This window comes from Trachypithecus francoisi, unplaced genomic scaffold (assembly GCF_009764315.1).
Source record: "Trachypithecus francoisi isolate TF-2019V2 unplaced genomic scaffold, Tfra_2.0 Lachesis_group7, whole genome shotgun sequence".
NCBI lineage: Eukaryota > Metazoa > Chordata > Mammalia > Primates > Cercopithecidae > Trachypithecus > Trachypithecus francoisi.
In genome coordinates this window covers 74509715-74535108 of record NW_022681472.1, presented here as the reverse complement: position 1 = coordinate 74535108, position 25394 = coordinate 74509715, and the positions used below count along the sequence as shown (strand labels likewise).

Below are 25394 nucleotides of genomic sequence, written 5' to 3'. Positions count from 1 at the left end.
GTCAGTATGTGGTTTTGTAAAGAAATTTTCTCCATGTAAATCAGGGATGTCCAATCTTTTGACTTCCCTGGTCCACATTGGAAGAAGACTTATGTTGGGCCACACATAAAATACACTAACACTAACGATAGCTGATGAGCTAAAAAAAAACAAAAATTGCAAAAAAACTCACAATATTTTAAGAAAGTTTATGAATTTGTGTTGGGCCACATTGAAAGCTATTCTGGGCTGTCTTGAACAAGCTTGGTGTAGATAGTCTATATGTGTAGATAGTCTATATGTCATAGTAAATATATAAAATACTGGATAATAGTAGACACCTTTTAGTTATCTTTCTCTAAGTCAGACACTTAAAGTTCATTTATTTAATAGACATTAATACTAGGTTTTGATGATACTGAGATGAATAACTTATGATCTTTCCAGGTACTTAATCTGTAGTGAAAGAAATATACAAAAGATCAATTTTTTTTTTTTTTTCGAGACTGATTCTCGCTCTGTTGCCCAGACTGGAATGCAGTGGCGCAATCTTGGCTCACTGCAAGCTCCTCCTGCCAGGTTCACGCCATTCTTCTGCCTCAGCCTCCCCAGTAGCTGGGATTATAGGCACCCGCCACCACACCTGGCTAATATTTTGTATTTTTAGTAGAGAGAGGGTTTCACCATGTTAGCCAGGATGGTCTCGATCTCCTGACCTCATGATCTACCCGCCTCGGCCTCTCAAAGTGCTGGGATTACAGGCATAAGCCACCGCGCCCGACCAAGAACAGTATTTTCAGCAAGATAAATATTATGACATTAGGTTAACTAACCTACTGAGGAAGTGCTTGGAAGGATTAACCCAAATTAAGGATGGGGAAGCCAGAAAAGGCTTCCTGGGAAAGGTTGACTCTAGAGAGAGCTGTAAGTTGATGAGGTGAAAGGACAGGAGAGGAGGAATACATGGTCAATTATAGTATCTTAAAAGTACAGAGAGGGAGCTTTTTGAATTTGAGAGGTTTCAAGAAGATCATTATTTTAGAAGTTATTTTTATTTTTATTTTATTTTATTTTTTTTTGAGATGGAGTTTCACTCTGTTGCCCGGGCTGGAGTGCAGTGGCCGGATCTCAGCTCACTGCAAGCTCCGCCTCCCGGGTTTACGTCATTCTCCTGCCTCAGCCTCCCGAATAGCTGGGACTACAGGCACCCACCACCTCGCCCGGCTAGTTTTTTTGTGTTTTTTTTAGTAGAGACGGGGTTTCACTGTGTTAGCCAGGATGGTCTCGATCTCCTGACCTCGTGATCCACCCGTCTCGGCCTCCCAAAGTGCTGGGATTACAGGCTTGAGCCACCGCGCCTGGCCTAGAAGTTATTTTTATAACTTTTGGCATATTTCTTGAAAATGGATCCATCTTCCTCATATTTTTACTTACCTTGTAAGATGTGAATGTCTTAACTCCTACTGTAAATCCAGTTTCTATTATTGTATAAATTATATAAGTACAAAGAGGATATAGATATAAATTTAACCCTCTGCAAGTCTAAGAAATCTGAGAGGATGGTAGGAGTAAGAATGGTGAGAAAGGGTTGGGAAAATCATTGTAGCCTTGAAGAAATGAGGGATTGATTTAGAATTTAGGAAGTTATGGAAAGTATATCAACTTTTAACTTTGAACTTATCAGCAAACTGAGCTCTTCAGACTTCTTTGTATTTTTTTTTACATAATAGAAATGGTAGTGTATTATAAGAAAAGCTTTAGCACAGTGCTATTTGGAAAAGAATAATCTACTTATTAGATAATTGTGCTGTTTAATTTTGTAGCCAACTTGTGCTATTATTTCTTCTCCTATCTTTTTAAAAAAGGAAATTTTTAAAGAAAGGTAACCATAGGTTTTTTTGTGTGTTTTGTTTGTTTTTGAGAAAGTCCAAGCTTGCTTTTTCAATAATGATGTTGATTCTCATGTTCACTTATCCAGTGCTTAATATGTTCTTAGTACCATAAGTGCTTTTCCTGTATTTTCTTATTTTAAGTAATATTATTATTATTTGAGATGGAGTCTCTCTCTTGTCACCTAGCCTGGTGTGCAGTGGCATGATCTCGGCTCACTGCAACTTCCACCTCCTGGGTTCAAGTGATTCTTCTGCCTCAGCCTCCTGAGTAAGTGGGATTATAGGCTTCCGCCACCACATCCAGCTAATTTTTGTTATTTTTAGCAGAGATAGGGTTTCACTATGTTGGCCTGGCTGGTCTTGAACTCTTGACCTCAGGTGATCGCCGACCTTGGCCTCCCAAAGTTATGGGATTACAAGCGTGAGCCACCATGCCCAGCCTTATTTTAATTAATATTATTATTTTATATTATGTATATTTTAACATTTTATTTTGTTTTAGATTGAAGGGGTGGGTAAGTCTGCAGTTTGTTACATAGATATATTACCTAATGTTTGGGTTTGGACTTCTAGTGTACCCATTACCCAAAAAGTAACCATTGTACCCAATAGGTAATTTTTCAACCCTCACTTTCCTCCTAGCCTCCCCTCTTTTGGAATTCCCAGTTTCTATTATTTCCTTCTTTATGTCCATGTGTACCCATTGTTTAGTTCAGAGAGGATATGCTATTTGATTGTCTGTTTCTGAGTTATTTCACTTACGATAATGATTTCCAACTGCAGTCATGTTGCTGCACAATACTGTTTTGTTTTTTGTGACTGCATAGTACTCCATTCGGTATATATGCTACATTTTCTTTGTTCATTCCAAATTAGATTGTTAATTTGAGGTCTGTCTTTTTGATGTAGGCATGTAACGTAATAAACTTTACTCTTAGCATTGCTTTTGCTGTATCCAAGAGGTTTTGGTATGTTGTATCTCTATTTTCATTCTTCTTTTTTATTAGTCTTGATTTTATAGCTTACCCAAAGGTCATTTGGGATCAAGTTGTTCCGTTTCCGTTTGTTCATGTAGTTTTGAGAGTTCCTCTTGATATTGATTTGTAATTTTATTCCACTGTGGTCTGAGAAGATACTTGATATGATTTTGATTTTTTTGAATTTATTGAGATTTGCATTTGGCCAAGCATATGGTCAATTTGGGGGAGTGTTCCAAGTTCAGATGAGAAAAACGTATATTCTGCAGTTGTGGGTAGAATTATCTGTAAATGTCTATTAGGTCCATTTGGTCTAGATTCTAGTTTAAGTCCAGAGTTTCTTTGTTGACTTTCTGCCTCAGTGACCTGTCTAGTGTTTTCAGTGGGATGTTGAAGTCCTCCACTATTATTGCATTGCTGTCAATCTCTTCTTAGGTGTAGGTGTTGTTTTATGAATCTGGGTGCTGCAGTGCTGGGTGTGTATATAATTAAATCTTGGTTTTGTTTTAAACTTTGTCAGTATGTAATGCCTTTCATTTTGTTTCTTTCTTTCTTTACTGTTGTCAGTTTAAAGTCTGTTTTATCTGATATAAGAAGGGCTACTCCTGCCCGGGCACAGTAGCTTATCCTGTAATCCCTGTGCTTTCGGAGGTCGAGGAGGGCAGATCGCTTGAAGTCAGGAGAACAAGATCAGCCTGGCCAATATGGTGAAACCTCGTCTCTACTTAAAAATACAAAAATTAGCCAGGTGTGGTGGTGCATGCTTGTAATCCCAGCTACTCAGGAGGCTGAGGCAGGAGAATCACTTGAACCCAGGACAGGGAGGTTGTAGTGAGCCGAGGTTGCACCACAGCACTCCATCCTGGGAGACAGAGCGAGAACCTGTCTCAAAAAAAAAGAATGGCTACTCCTGCTCGCTTTTATTTTTCATTTGCATAGTATATCTTTTTCCATCCCTTTATTTTGAGTCTGTAGGTGTCTTTTGTCATTAAGGGGGTCTCTTCTAGGCAATAGGTAGTAGTGTCTTGCTTGTTTTTTATCCAGCATGCCATTGTGTATCTTTTTTTTTTTTTTTTAAGAGACAGAGTCTCGCTCTGTCGCCCAGGCTGGAGCGCAGTGGCGTGATCTCAGCGCACTGCAACCTCCACCTCCCAGGTTCAAGCATTTCTCCTGCCGCAGCCTCCTGGGTAGCGGGGACTACAGGCGCATACTGCCACGCCCAGCTAATTTTTTGTATTTTAGTAGAGACAGGGTTTCACCATGTTGCCCAGGCTGGTCTGGAACTCCTGAGCTCAGGCAATCAGCCCTCAGTCTCCCAAAGTGGTGGGATTACAGGCTTGAGCCACTGTACCCAGCCACTCTATATTTTTTAAGTGGAACATTTATGCCATTTCTGTTCAAAGTTAATATTGAAATGTGAGGTTTTCTTCTTGTCATACTGTTGTAGGTAGTTGCCTTGGAGTCTTAATTGTGTAATTATAGGATCTGTGAGCTTTCTGCTTGCATGTGCTTTTATGTTGGTGAGCATCATCCTTTCATTTCTATGTTTAGAACTCCTTTGAGCATTTATTATAGGTCTGGTCTAGTGGTGATGAATTCCCCTTGATTTGCTTGTCTGGGAAAGACTTTATTTTTCCTTCATTTATGAAGCTTGGTTTGGCAGGATATCACACTCTTGGCTGGCATCTTTTTTCTTTAAAGAAGTGAAAAATAGATCCCCAATCTCTTCCAGTTTATAAGGTTTCTGCTGAGAAGTCTGATGGGATTTCCTTTATAGGTGATTTGACACTTCTCTCTAGCTGCTTTTAAGATTTGTTCTTTTAAGTTGACCTTGGGTGGTCTGGCCCCATATGGTCTTGTGAGATTTGTCTTATTTCATTATCTCCCAGTTGTTATCTGGATTTCTTGTCTGGATATCTATCACTGTAGTGAGATTGGGGAAATTTTCCTGAATTAGTTCCTCAAATATGCTTTCTAAACTTACTACTTTTTTTTTCTACCCCAGGAATGCCTATAAGTTATAGATTTGGTCACTTTATGTATTCCATATTTCTTGAAGACTTTGTTCATTAAAAAAAAAATTGGGGGCTGGGTGCAGTGGCTCATGCTTGTAGTCCCAGCACTTGGAGAGGCCGAGATGGGTGGATCACTAGGTCAGGAGACAGAGACCATCCTGGCTAACACGGTGATACCCCGTCTCTACTAAAAGTACAAAAAATTAGCTGGGCATGGTGGCACGTGCCTGTAGTCCCAGCTACTTGCGAGGCTGAGGCAGGAGAATCGCTTGAACCCAGGAGGTGGAGGTTGCAGTGAACCGAGATGGCACCATTGCACTCTAGCTTGGGGACAAGAGCAAGACTATGTCTCAAAAAATAAAAATAAAAAATAAAAAAGTTTTGACTGGATTAATTCAAAAGACCAGTCTTCAAACTCTGAAATTCTTTCTTCTGCTTGGTCTAGTATGTTGTTAAAGCTTTCACCTGTGTTTTGAAATTCTTTAGGTGAATTTTTCATTTCCAGAAGTTCTGTTTGTTGCTTTTTAAAAAATACATCTATCTGGTCTTTCATCTCCTGAATTGTTTTTCTAGTTTCTTTGTGTTGGTTTTCAACTTTCTCTTGCGTCTCATTGGGCTTCCTTGCAATCCATATTTTGAATTCTTTATCCGTCATTTCAAAGTTTTCATTTAGGTTAGGATCCACTCATAAGAGAGCTAGTGTGTCACAATATTCTGTTTCTTCTTGATACTGGAGTTGTGCTCATTCCTTCTCATCTGTAGCTGTTGTCACTTCGATTTTTGAATTTACTTTCGTTTGGATGGGACTCCCTCTCCCCTCCCACCTTGAGGGTGCGACTGTAGAGTATATTGGGTAGGGTATTTTCTTTTGACTGGGTTTCTATTGTATTGGGTTATGCAGTTCAGCCTACAAGCCAGTAGGTGGTGCTTACAGGTAAGAGCCAGCTGTGGTAAAAGCAGATGGGTGTGTACTTGATGTTTGTTTACTGTGTGGTACTCTTTTTTTGTTTCAGCCCTGATGGGGGTGGCTGGTGAAGCTTAGTGAATGCACTGAAGTCTCTGCGGGAGGGCTGCACCAGCTCCAAGTCTTAGGCAGGAACGTGATCTCTTTCCCTGTCACACTCTTGTTCTGGGGCTCATAACCCTCCATGCAGATACACACTGTCATCTGTCTCCAGGCCATAGTATAAGTGAGAATTGCAGAAGACACCTCTCCCCCTGCTCTCCGCTGGAGTGGTTTCATGCTGGAACTCCTCACTCAGCCCCATACAGACAGCTTTGTGGCTTGCCTGTTCTCCAGTGTGGTATTGCTGCTGCTTTGAGCAGAGAGGGGAAAGGGCTCCATCTTTTGGCACAAGCAGGTGGGTGTCAGCTGTGGTGCTGTCAGCTGACTGGGTCAGCCTAAGCCCAGACTGGATGGACCTAATAGACATGTATAGATTATTCTATCCAACACCTGCAGAATATGTATTTCTCCTCTGTACGTGGAACATTCCCCCAAATTGACCATATGCTTGGCCAGAAAGCAGATCTCAGTACATTCAAAAAAATCAAAATCATATCAAGTATCTTCTCAGACCACAGTGGAATAAAATTAGAAATCAATACCAAGAGGAAAAAATAAGGAGTTTTTCAATAGGTAGAGGAAGGAGAAAGGTGCCCTGGGGTTAAGAACACATTAACAAAAGTACAAGAGGCATGAAAATGCAGTGTGTTAAAGGAGGAGAAAAGTTAGTGGTGCACCTTCATGTTAAAGGGGTACAAAGCTGGAGGTAGTGGACTGGACAAGGCAAACCTCCAAGCCCAGAGCCTGTAAATGGCCTGCTCGATGGTATTGTATGGGAATCCTCAGGCAGTAACAGCTGAGTTGGTGGCAGAATACGCAGGCGGTGGGAACCCCAGGGTTGATCACAGGCCTGTCAGCATGAGCTCTCAGAAGGGCTCCAGCTGGCAGCTGAAACGGTTGGGTGGGAGCAGGGTGGCCATGCTGCTGTTCTTTCGCTGAGGAAGGCGGACTCCCTCAGCTGGAGCAATGGAGGCTGGCTGCTGTGGGATACGTGACCTGCTTGCACTTCCCTTTTGTAGGAGTGGTGGTGTATTTCGCTGCTGGGGACATGCAAACATGCTCAGCCTCCCCCTCTCTCCCTGGCCTTGAGGTGGCAGTGTGGCATCTGTGGTGGCCTATGGTGGTGACAACTGCTGTGGCAGGAGCCAAAGGGCAGGTCCCTGGCTTCTTGGGGCTTGGCTCTCACAACACTGGACCACAGCCAAAATATACATGCAGCGGCAGGGCGACTGTGCTCTGGACCCAGCGCTGAAGAAGTGGGGACCTGTTTAGCAAAGAGTAGCTGAAGCAGACTTTCTGCCTGCTCCTCTCTGCTGTGCTGCCGTATCTGTCTTTGGGTTGTGTGAAAATGCTGGGCTTGCCTGCTCCTTCCCTGGTGGGGCAGTAGCAGCTGGCACCTGACTGCTCAAGGACCAAAGCCTGTGGGATTCCACGTAGACTCCAGCAGTCTCTCTACAGTCTCCAGGCAGCTCTCTGTATTAGACTGGAGGCCTGAGGGGCCAAGAGGACTTGGCTCCCTGTGGCTAGGATTGTAAAAGTTCTTAGTAGAAGTGTGGAACCCCAGGGATCTCTCACTCACTCATCCTTTCCCCACATCAGGGAGCTTCTTCCAGCTCCACACTTGCCCTGGTTCAGCTGGCTGCCACGCTTTGCTCTCCTCTGTTCCATGATTCCCATTGCTTCTCTGATGAATTCCAGCATGCCCTCTTAAGATGATAATAGTTGAAATGTTCATATTTACTTGCTACTTCGATTCCTGTCTGTGAGAGAGGCTCCCAGTAGTTGCTTCTAACCAACCATCTTGAACCAGAACCTCAGTGTTAATATTTTATATCACTTTCTATATTTTTATTTCATTTTAGATACTTTTCCTCCACAAAGTTTTATCAATCACATTATAAGAATTGATGAGATTGGAAGGTAGTCCTATATCCCCCTGTTGTCAGTGGCTGTCAGTTCTGTCTCATATGAATTAAATTTGTGGAGGCTTACTGAACCAGAAGATATATGCAGGTGTGTGCACATGTGTGTATGCGTGTAAATCAGAAAGCATGTGTAACACTTTTTTAAATGATTCTGAGAGCTCTTCTCTACCCTATTTATATACTTTTCCAGAAGAGGTTACTATATACCTACATATATCATGTATCTTCCATCAGCAACTTTTTTGTTATTATTTTGAGAGAGAGTCTTGCTTTGTTGCCCAGGCTGGAGTGCAGTGGTACGATCTTAGCCCACAGCAACCTCTGACTCCTGGGTTCAAGCGATTCTCCTGCCTTAGCCTCCCGAGTAGCTGGGATTATAGGCATCTACCACCACACTCAGCTAATTTTTGTATGTTTAGTGGAGATGGGGGTTTCACTATATTGGCCAGGGTAGTCTCGAACTCCTGACCTCAAGTGATCCACCCACCTCAGTCTCCCAAAGTCCTGGGATCACAGGTATGAGCCACCGTAAGTCTTCACTGGTAAGCAAAACTTCCATAGACTATCCAGCCTTATTCATGCTTTATGATGTAAAATATTCATACCCTTTCATGTCTAACAGGTTTTCTCAGCCATGGCACTTGTAACATTTCGGGTTGGATAATTCTTTGTTGTGGTGGTGCCCTGTACCCAGCAGCATGTTTAGCAGTATCCCTGGCCTGTACCCATTAAACGCTCATAGCACCCCTTACCTCAGTTATGATATCCAGAAATCTCTCTAGATATTGCCAGAAAGTCTGAGGGGCAGAATTGTGTTGAGAACCACTGATGTGTGGGGATAATATTAAGAAATATATAAGTCGTTTATTACAACAGATTCCTAAATCACTAAGTAGGTGAGCTGAGATAAAGTTGTAAAAATGAATTTATTTGTGAAGTTAAATTGAATGTAATATCATAGTTGTAGTGTATATCACCAAGCATAAGACTTGATTCTTCCTTTCAGCAGCTGTGATACCTGCATCATCTTTTCTATTTCAGTGTCCTAGTTCAGGCCTTTGTTCTTCTCTGGGCTCCAGAAAAAACTGTGTCATCTTGAGCAAATTACTTAATCTCAGTGTCTTAGTTTCTTCATCTGTTAAGAAAAAGGGTGTTATTAATAGTACCTCTATCTCATAAGGTTTTTATGGAGATTACACAAGATAATATATATAAAGCACTTACAAGAATCCCTCCAGTTATGTTGCCTATCATTAGCAACTGCAACATTATCAGCATTCCCAGCTTAATATCCCAATACCTTTCCTCTTAAAATATTGTTGTAGTTAAGCCAGAGTAATCTTTGTAATGGAGCTCACCTGAGTTTCCGCCTTATAAAAATTCCCTCCTTAAAAATCTTCAAAGACTCTGCAGTGCTTATAAGTAAATTTATGCATGGCATTCAAAAACATTTTGAATGTTGGTGGTCCCAGTCCACCTCTCCAGCTTTGCACATCTTTTCTGTGAAGTTGCATCAGTAACTTCTCTTCCTTTAACACACTGCATTTTCATGCCTCTTGTGCTTTTGTTAATGTTGTCTCCTTAACCCAAGGGCACCTTTCTCCTTCCTCTACCTATTGAAAAACTCCTTATTTTTCTAAGATCAGTATATCCTCCTGATAGGATGCATTGTTTCATTTTGTTTCGTTGTCTTCACTCCTGGAACAATTTGATTACTTTTCCTGTCTTCTTACTCCTGTTTTCTATTTTGCTTGCAAATAAAATAGTTGTTGTCTTGAAGAAGTCATCTTATCTCTGTGCCTCCAGAACACTTAACAAGTACTAGATACCTATATTTATGTATTCATTTAGTTGTGTCTGTGTGTCACAGTCACTTTCTCAATCGTTATCTGGCTACTATTTAGGAAGTATTTATCTCCTTTAATCAGAAAGCCCACAGAACTTATTACATTGTATAATAGCAAAAACAAAAACACAACAATGGAGATAAATTAGATTTAAATTTCCTCTCAATAACCAGATGTTTTATTTCCTTTGAGAACTGTTACACCTGACCTTCTGCCTTCTGGATTTAAAATATGTATTTTTAAAATAAAAACATTAATTAAAAACATTTTGGTAAGATTCTTTCCTTCCTAGTCTGCTAGTTTATTTTGGCCTTAATTTTTAGTGTTCCTTTTTTCCCCTACACTTGAATTTCTTTTACTTGAAGAAATCAGAATTTAGGATGGTGGCAAATCACATTATATTCAAATGGAAAAGGAAAATGTTTTACACATTATGTCATTTTTTTGGGGGGGAGTGTTTATATAATTTAATTCCTTTATACTGCTTTCTAATTTGTATAGTGATTTTACTCACCTTAAATTCTTTGAAATGTGCCTATTCCTGTGGTTGAAAGTGTTTGTCAACCCTTGTTTGACAAAAGTAAGACACAGAAATTGAGAGTCTAAAATTACACAGGGAATATAATCTGGGAATTGTGCTGTAAGGCCCTGCCACCCATTTGTGTGGTGATGTTTTTAGTATTACCATGTTACCTTACAGCATGCAATTATGCTTGTCATCATTTATGATTTTGTGTGGCACATACTGGTATATTATTAAATTTTATACTTCATTATTGTTGTGGAACCACATAAGGCTCATTATGTTTTCATTTTGAAAAGAAGGCTTATCAGTTTTTATAGTCAGATGCTGTAAATTAAGTAGTTTTATATGACTTAGTACCTCAGAATACTAAGGATAGCATAAATGCAAATAATAACTACAATAGGTAACACTAATAATAACTAAGTTCTTGTGTGTTCCGTGCCTTATGCCAAAACATAGATGATCTAATATCCCCACCAGACCGCTGAAATAAATAGTATGTTTATTTATTTATTTATTTTATTTTAATTATTTTGAGACAGAGTCTTGCTCTGCTGCCCAGGCTGGAGTGCAGTGGTGCAATCTTGGCTCACTGCAACCTCCGCCTCTTGGGTTCAAGCAATTCTCCTGCCTCAGCCTCCCAAGTATCTGGGATTACAGGCATGTGCTACCACACCCTGCTAATTTTTGTATTTAGTAGAGATGGAGTTTCACCATGTTGATCAGGCTGGTCTCAAACTCCTGATGTGATCTGCCTGCCTCAGTCTCCCAAAGTGCTGAGATTACAGGTGTGAGCCACCACACCTGGCCTATTATTATTATTTTTTGAGACAGAGTCTTGCTCTGTCACCCAGGCTGGAGTACGGTGGCGCAGTCTCGGCTCACTTGACGTGGAGTCTTGCTCTGTCACCCAGGCTGGAGTACAGTGGTGCAATCTCGGCTCACTACAACCTCTGTCTCCTGGGTTCAAATGATTCCCATGCCTCAGCCTCCCGAGTAGCTGGGACTACAGGTGCCTGCCACCACACCTGGCTAATTTTTGTATTTTTAGTAGAGATGGGGTTTCACTCTGTTGGCCAGGCTGGTCTCTAACTCCTGACCTTAAGTGTTCCACCTACCTCTGCCTCCCAAAGTGCTGGGATTACAGATGTGAGCCAGCACTTCCAGCCTTAAATGCTGTTATTGTCCCAGTTTTCATGTGAGAAGATTGAGGCTTATAAAAGTTAAGAGAGTTACCCAAAGTCACATGATTGTTTTCTGTGGCTCCAGTAAACTGAAGCTATAGAAATTAAAATTTCAATCATTATAGTGGTCTGAAAGCAAAACTTTATAGTGAATACTTTTGGGGTATTTTTTCTTTGGTGTTGTTTATTTGTATGTGCCTTCTTTTTTTGCCTGCCCCGTATTTGAACATAAAAATGTTTAGGGACTGTGCAATATGTGTGTCAACGTGAGCTTCTGCCTCCACAGTAGAATTCAAAAGGGGGCAGGTATTCTTCTTCCAGTCCCTTGGCAGTTGATGTTAGCACAAAATATTTTCAGCATGCTGATAGAATTCATTTGCTTGCTCCATGTTGAATTTCCCAGTCCACAGCATCTGATTTGCTGAGTATAAATCAAGCCACATCCAGGTCACTTTTCAATAAATTGCTTCTGTGAGAATTGACTGCCATATAGATTAGGATTTGCTTTTTTTTTAAATGGCTTCCTTCTCTTTTCTGCTTCTCTAGCTAGAACTCCTACATTAACCCTCCAGTTTCCTTATGCTTTCCCTCCTATTTTCTATCTCTTTTTTTGCTGAAAACTTTGGGATTTTGTTTTCTATTTTATATTCCAATTTAATTTTGATCCTTATTTCCTGCATGTTTCTTTCTTTTTAAAATAATGTTATGCTATTGGAAGGCATACCTTAATTGATTATTTCTCAGACAATATTGATAGTTTTTAAATTTTTTTGTTCCCTACTGGTTTTCTTTTCCTTGCATTCTCTGTTTCTTCCATGTTGGTTTTTTGTTTTTTGTTTTTGGGTTTTTTTTTTTTTTTTTGGTCTTTGTTCTGGTGTCTATTTTTATTTTGATGCTTCCTTCAAATATCTGATGATCATTGCTTGTGTGTTAATATGTTAAAGTATAGCATCGAATTTGAAACTGTGTTATAGCAATACTGTAGTCTCCTTTTAGAAGTATCTGGCTAAGTTACTATAAGAGTACCTGAGAAGTAGTGAGTAGTTATTCAGTAAGCTAATGTATCATTATAGTGAATCTCTTTCACTGTTTTCAAAGTGACCGTATGCAAAGGGTGGAGTTGAGTATTTACCAGAGGACTTGCTTGTGTTTTGGGAAAAATTTTATTTTATCTAAAATATAATTGTACAAATTTTATTTTGTTAATTTTGATCAGAAGAGTTAATTTTGTTGTCTTTGCTTAATTTTTCTTTGGCCTAGTTTTCAGATAACTATTATCGTGCAGAAATGATTGATGCCCTAGCCAACTCTGTCACACCTGCAGTCAGTGTGAATAATGAAGTTAGAACTTTGGATAACTTAAATCCTGATGTGCGACTCATTCTTGAAGAAATCACCAGATTTTTGAATATGGAAAAACTTCTTCCGAGTTACAGACATACCATCACTGTCAGGTATGACTAAATTCCTTACTTTAAACTTACTCTTATAACTATAAAAGAAATTTATTTTCATTGTAGAAAATTGGGAAATACAGTAAAGTAAAAGGAGAAAACTAAAATTCTGTATGATTCTCCACCCACAGATAAATTATTAGTATTTGGAGAATGTCCTTCTAAATTTTTTCTCTGTTTAATTACATAAATTTTTAATTACTTGAGATTATACTGTATATGTAGTTTTTGTATTGTTTATATCATAAATATTTTCTCATGTCATCACAAATTCTTCATAAACATTGCTTTGATGTCTGCATACTCTTTTTCTCCCATTGGATTTTGTATAAACATTCTCTATTGTTAGCCTTTTTTAAAGATGACTTTTTACTTTTACCAGCTTTGTATGGCTGTCAAGAAGTTCTGCCAATTTAAGAGTTTGCTAAAAGTTGATTCAAACATAAACAATTTTAACTTTCCATATAGCGAATATATTACTAAAACATTTGGAGAAAATATTTAAATTATATTTTATGCTAAATACTTCTTTTTCTGAAAACTATTCCTTTTACAAGTATAATGACACTTGTAACTTTGAGTTTGGGAATTTGTTTTCTTTTTTCTTTTTCTTTTTCTTTTTCTTTTTCTTTTTTTTTTGAGACCGAATTTTTCTCTTGTTCCCCAGGCTAGAGTGCAATGGCTCACCACAACCTCCGCCTCCCGTGTTCAAGTGATTCTCCTGCCTCAGCCTTCCGAATAGCTGGGATTACAGCCATGCACTACCATGCCTGGCTAATTTTTGTATTTTCAGTAGAGACGGGGTTTCACCGTGTTAGTCAGGTTGGTCTCGAACTTCCGACCTCAGGTGATCCACCCACCTTGGCCTCCCAAAGTGCTGGGATTACAGTCGTGAGCCACCACACCCAGCTGGAATTTGTTTTCTTTTAACAGAATTTAGATATTAATTTTGAATTTTTATCATTGCAAAAATTTATTATATGTCACTTAACAACAGGCATATGTTCTGAGAAATGAGTCATTAGGCAATTTTGTTGTTTATGCAAATGTCATAGAGTATATTTACACAAACCAAATGGTGTAGCCTGCTGTATACCTAGGCTTTATGGTATAGCCTATTGCTCTGTTGCTGTTAGGCTATAAAGCTGTATAGCATGTTACTATACTGACTACTGTAGGTAATTGATAACACAATAGTAAGTACTTATATATATATATATATATTTTTTTTTTTTTTTTTTGAGACGGAGTCTTGCTCTGTCGCCCAGGCTGGAGTGCAGTGGCCGGATCTCAGCTCACTGCAAGCTCCGCCTCCCGGGTTCACGCTATTCTCCTGCCTCAGCCTCCGGAGTAGCTGGGACTACAGGCGCCCGCCACCTCGCCCGGCTAGTTTTTTTTTTTGTATTTTTTTAGTAGAGACGTGGTTTCACCGTGTTAGCCAGGAGGGTCTCGATCTCCTGACCTCGTGATCCACCCGTCTCGGCCTCCCAAAGTGCTGGGATTACAGGCTTGAGCCACCGCGCCTGGCCAATAAGTACTTATATATTTAAACATATCCAAACATGCGAAAGGTATGGTAAAAATATGGTATAAAATATAATAAATGGTACCCCTGTATAGGACATTTATTATAAGATAAATGGAGTTTGCAGGCCTGGAAGCTGCTGTGGGTTTATCAGTGAGTGAGTAGTGAGTGAATGTGAAGGTGTAGGACATTATTATTGTACACTACAGTGGACATAATAAACACTGTGGACTTAGACTACACTAAATGTATTAAAAACATTTTTTCTTCAGTGATAAATTAATTTTAGCTTACTAGACTACCATTGTATATGCAGTTCATCATTGACTAAGATGTCTTTTATGTGGCATGTGACTCTATTACAAAATTGAAGGTGGATTAAAATCACATCAGTTTTTAAATTGATTGCCATAAAGGAATTTCTAATGCCTCGGAAACAAACTGATTCATAATACCTCAGTGAAAGTAGTTAACATAACGTATTTTTTCCCCTAGTTGTTTGAGAGCCATACGGGTACTTCAGAAAAACGGACATGTGCCAAGTGATCCAGCTCTTTTTAAATCTTATGCTGAATATGGCCACTTTGTGGACATTAGGATAGCAGCTTTGGAAGCAGTTGTTGATTATACTAAAGGTAATACTTTAGAAATACATGCTCTTATCATTTTAGAAAGAAATATTTACTTTTTAAAGCCTGTGTTAGTTATTGGGGTTTTCATAATAGTACAATACAGTTATTTTAATTTTAAATTCTTGACTCAGTGATTTAGAAATCATCTTTGATAAATGTAGAATTCACATAAGAGTTAATAAATGAGGGAAAGGAATAAAATTATAGGCATCTTTAGCCTTTCCAAGAAGTCAGTGTTCATCCTGTAGCTTTAATTGGATGTTATTTTAGGAAATAGAAGATTTTGGGGAAATTTCTATGAAGGATTCAAGAAAACATCTCACACCTGTGTAAAAATTTGTGTCTGTGAAAGTAGAGAATTAGACATAAACACAAACTTCAGTAGGGGAATTAGGCAAGGCATCATGAATATGGAAAAAACGTAAGGCCAAAAAATTGCCAAGAGAAGAATATACATTTTTTTTTTTTTTTTTAATTTAGGGGAGAAAGATACAGAGATGGAAATGTTAAAAAGTCATGAAGAATAGAGCAGGTGGAAGACAAGCAGTAATCCAAGAAATAACAGAATACTCTGGGACTGTGTAAATGAAGCAGACCTACAGTAGTTTCTGATGAAATTTTAATTTTTAAGGCTAAGGGAGGCCGGGCGCGGTGGCTCAAGCCTGTAATCCCAGCACTTTGGGAGGCCGAGACGGGCGGATCACAAGGTCAGGAGATCGAGACCATCCTGGCTAACATGGTGAAACCCCGTCCCTACTAAAAAATACAAAAAAAAAACTAGCCGGGCGAGGTGGCCGGTGCCTGTAGTCCCAGCTACTCGGGAGGCTGAGGCAGGAGAATGGCGTAAACCCGGGAGGCGGAGCTTGCAGTGAGCTGAGATCCTGCCACTGCACTCCAGCCCGGGCGACTGTGAGTTTCTAGGACTATCAGATGTGTGATGTGTATCAAATGTGTGAGTTTCTAGGACTATCAGAACCAGATTATTTTACAAGGCAAAAGAATAGTATGGCCTCTGAATTCTTTAGAATATGAAGAATCAAAAGACAGTGAACAAATGGCTATGTCATTATTAGGGAAAATTATGCCCCAAGATTTTCTGCCTTGCCAAAGTTGTGTTGCTCATGTAGCCTTGGAGAATTAGAACTGCATCTCTTATGTAACATTCTTAAAAACATAACTCCCAAAGATAATTTTCAGCTGACCTGGATGTGAGTCAGAATAATAACTCAAGACTAGTGAAAATGTGAAATGAAAGAACTGGTGATGAATAACTATGCCTGTCAAATACTTAAGCCTCAATATTTGTTAAACTGGTTGTAAAATTTAATGTGTATTTCAAAAATAATTTTAAAAAATTATGAAAATAGAGGAAACATGTAAATGTAATCTAAGTCTGAAATTCCAGATTCTAGCACTAAAATATGAGAGGAGTAAAAAACTTAAAGTACGCTAAACTTTTGTGTGACTGTGGAAGGAGAAGAAGGGCTGAGAGAAGTTCTTCAGTAGATACTAGTCCATTTTTAAGTAGGGAAAAGTATACTCAAATCTTTGTAATTTTTGGTAAATTTCTGTAGAAATACTTGTTTACAGTCAGAAAATAAAGAGTAATAACAACATAATGTGTATGTTCTTATGTGTTGACCTAACTTCGAAAAGGACTGTCATTTGTGCTTCCTTTTTATTGAAGGTTAAAATATCCTTTCCTGTTAGAAATAATTATGAAAACAGTGATTTTGTTGTTAAATGTATTTTTTGGCATGAAAGAAAATGTAATCCTGTATCCGTCTCCATTTCTGTGTTGACAAATTTTGAGATCCACCAAATATGCCATTGTTGCCAGTCTTTCCCAAGATGTATGAATGGTTTTTAATGTCTCGTAAATATGAGTAAGATTTTATGAACTTGTACTACCTGAAATGAAATAGAATGCTAATATTAGGATTTTCAAAAGAATGCTAAACTTTAATAGATATAATTTAATTGTGAAATATGAATCTACACTTCACTTTTGTTCATGTCTAAATGTGAACTATGAGTTTAGACTTCATGTTTTATTAAATTGTAAATTTAAATATTGATAAGTTAGAAAATGGAGGAAATGAAAAGTATTGCGAATAAAATTCTGAAGACGCAGCCTTTCAAATTATGAAAGCAAAACCTGTTTGAAAAGGTGAATGGAAATAGCTAGTCATTTTATGTCAACTATATTCGCAGCACTATTTTTGTAACTGCCTTTTATATTATGCTTGAAAAGTAAAACTGTTCTTTAGTATTAAATGGAAGAAACCACTTGGGCAAAAACTATATATAATATAGTTGAGATACCATTGAGTGTCAAACCTCTCCATCATTTAGGCATCTAGGAAAACAATTGTATTTAAACAGATTTTGTCCAGTTAATCATTTGTAATTTAGGGTTCTTAATTACAACTTGCTTTATGTTATGCTTGCCATTGGTTTGAACTTTAGTAAAAAAATATATTCTTGATGCAACTTTATGTCTTGGCTCTAATATGTAGCTTGATACTTATAAAACTTACAAAGTGGCCCATTGCATACAAATGTAAGAGCTTACCTATAACTTTCAACTCTGATTGAAAACTCAGCTAAGGCACAGTCCTAAATATTAAATGTAAACTCCCTGCTTATCACTCATTATTCATTATTTTATTTGGTATAATTACCAACAAATATATTTTCTTTTATTTTCAGTGGACAGAAGTTATGAAGAACTGCAATGGCTACTTAATATGATTCAAGATGACCCTGTACCCTATGTAAGGTTAGTTTATGTGCTATGATACTATGATATTTTGTAAGTCCTATAATGAACTGAGTAATTTCAGATTAAGCATAAAATGCTTGTTTATGGTTTTTGAAAATGTGGGAATATCTTTTGCATTTATTCATGTCCTTTTTTAATTTCATTTTCAACATAAATTTTTTTGAGATGCAGTCTCACTCTGGCCCAGGCTGGAGTGCAGTGGCATGATCTCGGCTCACTGCAACCTCCGCCTCCCGGGTTCAAGCGATTCTTCTGCTTTAGCCTCTCCGGTAGCTGGGATTACAGGCATGCACCACCACACCTGGCTAATTTTTGTATTTTTAATAGAGACGGAGTTTCGCCATGTTGGCCAGGCTGGTCTCGAACTCCTGGCCTCAAGTTATCCACCTCCTTGGGCCTCCCAAAGTGCTAGGATTACAGGCGTGAGCCACTGCGCTCAGCCAAAAAAAAAGTAATAATAATAAAATAAAATAATTATCAGCAGACCTTACTTGGCATTTAGAGTAATTTGGGTGACTTGGAAAGCAGTCAGACAGAAACTTCACTTTTCTTCATCAAGCAAATTAAAAGTATAACAACTTAAAATGCAATAAAGAACAAACTCACATTTTGAAATATGTTATTTACCTATATTACTGATAGGCTCTTACAAACGGAGTATGAGGCCTGAAGGAGAGGAATTGTGTTTGTATATAAAGATGAAAATATGGATATGAAATATCCATAAAGATTTATATCCCCATTTATATTACCTATCTGTAAATTGCATTCTGTAATTACATTTCACTTTTATTCTTAAAACCCTTCAGTAGTCTTATTTTACACAGTCTTAAATTTCAAAGCATAAGAGGATGTTAACAGAATCTACATCTTTTAGGTTTACAGACATTAAATTGCAGCCAAAAGGGGTTAAATTATTTACAATCTGGCAGTTTCACTTTTCTCCCATCTCTTTCTCAATTACAAATCCAATTTGATGTCTTACTACTATCAATTAAATGTAAAAATTTCCCCAATTCACCTTCTTTAAAGTTTTGCCAACCTCCATAAGAATTACAACCCAATTTCTTTCTCCCTCACTTATATCCAAGCATTGCAATTACTCTTAGTAATTTCTCAAACCTGGTCCTAGAGCTGATGTTGATGCTTTCATTAAATGCTAGACTACTGCAGTAGGTTTCTTCTCCTTTCTTTTCTCTAGCCTTTAATGGTGTCTTCTACTCATAGCAGTGGATGTTTTCTTTTCCAAATTTTGTTTTCATTGCATTGCCCTATATTTTAGAGAACTCCATAATATGTTCAGGTAGCCTCTCATATGAGATAAAAACTCCCAATAGTGGAGTTTAAATGTTACCCTCTATTAGGATACTCTTCTCAACCTCAGCTTGTTTTAAGGAAAACTTTTTACAATCTTTATATTTAAAATACTTCTGCACATTTCCATGTTTTACAAATATACTATAGTAATCACATATATGTTCATTTTATTATCTCGAATATAGACTTATTGGTCTATATATAGATTTTTTTGCTCTGTGTTAAGATTTTTATACTTACCAATCATTGTACATATATCTAAGCAGAGTGGAATGTTCATTTTAGAAAGTGGGATGGGAAAGATTGGTTAGGATTATGTGGAGTCAGGTCTTAGAATATCTCATCACACAGCAAGGTGATTTTAGAAAGACCAAATCCACCAGAATTTTTTAAAATTACTCTCTTATCCAAACCCCAGAGTGTTTCAGTGAAAAAACAAGTAGTAAATATTCAGGATGTGACATGGTGTCTTTGGAAATTAAACTAAATAAATGCAAAGCTAGATTTAAGAGAGAAAGTGATAAAATAGGAAGGAGAAACTACAGATAATTTTTCAATATTTATGGTGTCTCCTACTCATAGCATCTGTCAGTAAATGGTCAGCAAAAAATTAATTTTTTTTTTAATCTTTCAGGCATAAGATTCTCAACATGTTGACTAAGAACCCACCATTTACTAAGAACATGGAGTCTCCCTTATGCAATGAAGCCCTGGTAGATCAACTTTGGAAACTTATGAATTCTGGTGAGAGAGCAGTGATTTAAATTTTTATTATTATTATTATTAGAGTAGTTTGATTTTACAACAGGTTTTCAATTCAGTAGCATTTAGAACTAAAGTTAAAAGTTGAGTTTTTTTTTTTCTTTTAAGTAGACTATCACACCTTCACAGTGGTGGCTGTGATAACATTTATTAAGGATATACTCACTTTACTCCATAGGGTGGTTGAGGAAACAAAAATATTTATTTATATGAAAGTGTCAAATGGTTAAGGTGCTAAAAACATCAGCCTGCAAAGTATTATTATTATTTCAGAAAGTTACAAAGGAGTGAAAAATGTCTTCTCACGTCTTTTCCTGACCATCTAGTGGCCTTTTCCAGAGGTAACCAATTTCTTGTGTATCCTTCCAGAGGCAGTCAGTGCATATAGAATAACATACAGACTGTATTTTTTCAAAGTACTTACTGTTATTGTTCTGTACTGTGGAGATCATGATATCTCATCACAGTTTTTATTTTTTAATTTATTTTTATTTTTTTGAGATAGGGACTCGGTCGCTCAGGCTGGAGTGCAGTGGTGTAATCTCAGCTCACTGCAACCTCCACCTCCCAGGTTCAAGTGATTCTTCTGCCTCACCCTCCTAAGTAGCTGGGATTACAGGCATGCGCCACTATGCCTGACTAATTTTTGTATTTTTAGTAGAGACAGAGTTTTACTGTGTTGGCTAAGCTGGTCTCAAACTCCTGACCTCAGGTGATCCGCCCTCCTTGGCCTTTCAAAGTGGTGGGATTACAGGCGTGAGCCACTGCACCCAGCCTTGTCACAGTTTTCATTTACATTACTTGAGTGAGGTCAAGAGCTAAGAAACAGTGCTTAGGAGTGCTAGCTCTGGAACCATTTTGCAAAGGGTTGAATTTATTGTGTGATTTGTCTGAACTGTTGTCATTTGTAAAATGTAGGTGATAATGATACCTACTTCAAATCGAATTAAATTAGTATTTGTAAAACACAGTGTCTGGCTCATACTGAATACTCAAAAATGTTATACTAGCATAATGATAGTTATGCTTCTCATATATTTGAGCTATTTGTATTTCTATTTTTCCAGGTTATTCATATTCTTTGCCATTTTATTTAATTGAATTATTGATTCTTTTCTATTGATTTATAAATGTGTATATTTAAAGAAAAAGTGCCTTATGTCTGTGATAGGTTGAAATTGTAATAATGGTTTTGGTTTAAAGATTCAATCAAAAGCTAGGCTGAAATGTGTTTTGCTTAAAGATAGCAAGAGTTGTTGCAGATAGATAGTGGGAGAGCAGTGGATAGTTATGCAATTTTTTTTTTTTTTTGAGACAGTCTTGCTCTGTTGCCCAGGCTGGAGTGCAATGGCACGATCTCAGCTTGCTGCAGCCTCCGCCTCCCAAGTTCAGGCAATTGTCCTGCCTCAGCCTTCCGAGTTGCTGGGATTACAGGCGCCTACCACCATGCCCAGCTAATTTCTATATTTTTAGTAGAGATGGGATTTCACCATGTTGGCCAGGCTGGTCTCAAACTCCTGACCTTGTGATCCACTGCCTCAGCCTCCCAAAATGCTGGGATTACAGGCGTGAGCCACCACACCTGGCCTATCCAAATATTTAAAAGTTTTGAGTATGTCACTTTATTTGCTCTTTATAATATTGGAAAATAACTTGTCCTACCTGTCTCATTAGTAGCTACTTCACTGACTCACAATTAAATACCAAATTTTAATTCTTTTATTTTATTACTTAGTTCACTAATATTGAGATGTTAAGTGGTTGTATAACTTCTGTTTTTCGGTTTCATAATAATAGTGCAATACTACCAAGTAAAGACACCATAGTAGATATTTATGTGAAATATAATAAAATTGAAAATAGGATAAACCTTGTCCTCAAGGTCTTTAGAAAACAACACATAAAACCAATCTATACTAAAATATTGCTTATTTTTTTCCTAATGTTTTCTTTAATCTCTGAAAGAATAATTGCTGCTTTTTTTTTTTTTTTTTTTTTTTTTGAAACGGAGTCTTGCTCTGTCGCCCAGGCTGGAGTGCAGTGGCCGGATCTCAGCTCACTGCAAGCTCCCCCTCCCGGGTTTACGCCATTCTCCTGCCTCAGCCTCCTGTGTAGCTGGGACTACAGGCGCCCGCCACCTCGACCGGCTACTTTCTGTATTTTTTAGTAGAGACGGGGTTTCACCGTGTTCGCCGGGATGGTCTCTATCTCCTGACCTCGTGATCTGCCCGTCTCGGCCTCCCAAAGTGCTGGGATTACAGGCTTGAGCCACCACGCCCGGCCTAGTTGCTGCTTTTTACATAATGTTTTATATTTGCTACCTTTGGCTACCTTAAAAGATATTATTATTTGTGCTATTTAGACCCAGGGTATTAACACGTAAGTTCAGGAACTTATAAAGGTTCATTCTACAGTTCATATGTGGCAGTAACTCTGCTGTATTGAATATCTTCTTAACCAGAATACATGATTCCTTGATCATGATAAGTTACAAATTTGAAGAAAGCATAGTGAAATATGAAAAATTCTTTTATTATTTTCTAAAGAAGATGTTTTGGACAAAATATGTGTTCAAGATTAATGAGACAATTTTTATAAAACATTTGAAGCTCATTGGAAGGTTTGATTATACAAATACAAGTTCTGGCTGATGTTTAGTATTTAATTTTGATAGTGTGCAGTGTAGTACAGTTCTGCTTTGGTTTAAAATTCTCTGCCAATATCTAAACCAGTGAGATCAGTGAGGCTATAGTCATAAACAGTTTATTACTCAGTTTTTCAGATTTATAAATGGAACAGTATGAACAATGGGAGTGGCATGAATAATTGGGAGGGTTAAAAAAATGTTTTTCTAGAACATTGGACAGTAGATAGTGAAGATGGAAAAGAGAGAATTGTCATTTCCTTTCCAAGTCTGAACCTTTGGGATAAATTAATGAATCTGACCTAAGAAATCCTTCTTTTATTTGATTAAAAAATAATCAATGGTAAAAGTAATATAATCATGTTACAGAGTTTATCTGAAAAAACTACAAAGAAAGGAAATATTACATAATTCTGTTACATCAACACTATTAAGATTTGGGTATATTTGGCCTTTAGGAAAAAATAATTGTGTGTGTGTTGTGTTACATAGTTATAGTTGAAATAAAAGTTTTAAAACAGCATTTTATCATGAGAATTTTTCACATTGCTATATTCTTAATGGTTATTGTTTTAAGAAATGGTAGTGAGGGTTCATCAATAACAAAAGGAGCTAGAACATCATCTAGGTCCCCAAATCCAGTGGAACCCTGCCTGCTCCTCATTTTGGGGCTTCTGGGCTATCTGGTCACTTGAAATAAGCATTATCTGGGAAACAAAAACTGTGGACAATGCAGATGTAATTATATTCATTTATTTCTCTCTTTCTACAAAGTGGATTTGAGGTATATTGACTTCACCTAGTTACAAAATTTACTGAACCAATTTAAAATATATAGGAGAGAATATCATGGCTATTCAGAAGGATCATCTTATCATATACTTTTGAAGAATTAGTTTGTTTTCTTATTCTGAAGAATCAGAAACTTTTCAACAAGAGAGAGAAATTGTGTTTGGACTTACAGAAGCAGGATTTTAAAAATTGAAATCAATTTGAGAGTGACACAGAATGATACTCATGACTTTTAAAAATTCATATGCCATTCAGTTAATACTAGTACTCATTTTAGAAATATTCTAGGGGAGGCCGGGCACAGTGGCTCAAGCCTGTAATCCCAGCACTTTGGGAGGCCGAGACGGGCGGATCACAAGGTCAGGAGATCGAGACCATCCTGGCTGCCACGGTGAAACCCCGTCTCTACTAAAAAATGCAAAAAAACTAGCCGGGCAAGGTGGCGGGCGCCTGTAGTCCCAGCTACTCGGGAGGCTGAGGCAGGAGAATGGCCTGAACCTGGGAGGCGGAGCTTGCAGTGAGCTGAGATCGCGCCACTGCACTTCAGCCTGGGCTACAGAGCGAGACTCTGTCTCCAAAAAAAAAATAAAATAAAATAAATAAATATTCTAGGGGAATTTGGAGCTGAGAGACTGGTACAGAAACTGAGGATTCTTGGTAGCTGAATCACTTTAGTGACCATATCCCAGAGGGAAGGCTGTCAGACTTAAACTTTTTGAGATCTCAGGGCTGCCTGGTTTCTGCGTGTTTCTTGGTGTGTAGTAACTCTACTTAGCCTTAAATTCTGGGAGGTACTCTAGTATCTTTCCAACAGTTTTTGCTTTGTAAATATATACACACACCGACCTATATATGTGTATATTCACTCATACACATGTCAGATATCTTAACCCATTCTGTATGTAGTTTAATTTTTCATATACATTTTTATCTTCAGCATTTTGTTTTTAAAATTTTTAAAGCTTAAAAGTTTAAAGAATAATACAATGCATAATCATATACTTTCAGCTTGATTCACCAGTTAAAATTTTACCACTTTATCTCCTTTCCTTCTCTTTCTTTATATTATATTTATACCCTGTTTTTTTCTGAATCATTTGAAAATAAATGGCATCATGATCCTCTTCCCAAATACTTTAGTATATACTCCTGAGAATAAGGTCATTCTACATATCCACAATATGATCATCAAACCCCACCCAGTATATAGCCCATATTCACAGTTCCCAAGTTGTTTCCAAAAATGCTCTTTGCAATTCCCATGACGACTTTTAAATTAATGCTCCACAGAAATATAGTAAACATTTTTAAAGACAAGGATCTTTTACATTATATGGTCTTTGTCCATGGTTGCTTAAGATTCTTAAATAACATTTAAGTCTCTAATCCATCTTGAATTAATTTTCATATAAGGAGTAAGGAAAGGATCCAGTTTCAGCTTCTACTTATGGCTAGCCAATTTTCCCAGCACCATTTATTAAATAGGGAATCCTTTCCCCATTTCTTGTTTCTCTCAGGTTTGTCAAAGATCAGATGACTGTAGATGTGTGGTATTATTTCTGAGGACTCTGTTCTGTTCCATTGGTCTATATCTCTGTTTTGGTACCAGTACCATGCTGTTTTGGTTACTGTAGCCTTGTAGTATAGTTTGAAGTCAGGTAGCATGATGCCTCCAGCTTTGTTCTTTTGACTGAGGATTGTCTTGGCAATGCGGGCTCTTTTTTGGTTCCATATGAACTTTAAAGCCGTTTTTTCCAGTTCTGTGAAGAAACTCATTGGTAGCTTGATGGGGATGGCATTGAATCTATAAATAACCTTGGGCAGTATGGCCATTTTCACGATATTGATTCTTCCTATCCATGAGCATGGTATGTTCTTCCATTTGTTAGTGTCCTCTTTTATTTCACTGAGCAGTGGTTTGTAATTCTCCTTGAAGAGGTCCTTTACCATTCAGGACATAGGCATGGGCAAGGACTTCATGTCTAAAACACCAAAAGCAATGGCAGCAAAAGCCAAAATTGACAAATGGGATCTAATTAAACTAAAGAGCTTCTGCACAGCAAAAGAAACTA

At 37.8% G+C, this 25394-nt stretch overlaps 1 protein-coding gene across 4 annotated transcripts in view; it reads left to right on the top strand.

The window, feature by feature from the left end:
* The window catches only part of TAF2 (TATA-box binding protein associated factor 2), a 109715-nt gene that overhangs the window by 59759 nt on the left and 24562 nt on the right, over positions 1-25394 (top strand). For all 4 annotated transcript variants that reach the window (XM_033203714.1, XM_033203718.1, XM_033203717.1 and 1 more), the window contains 4 exons: positions 12672-12865; positions 14886-15025; positions 17735-17804; positions 19759-19868. In XM_033203714.1, coding sequence (XP_033059605.1) covers positions 12672-12865; positions 14886-15025; positions 17735-17804; positions 19759-19868 — 514 coding nt within the window. The remainder of the gene's footprint in view (positions 1-12671; positions 12866-14885; positions 15026-17734; positions 17805-19758; positions 19869-25394) is intronic.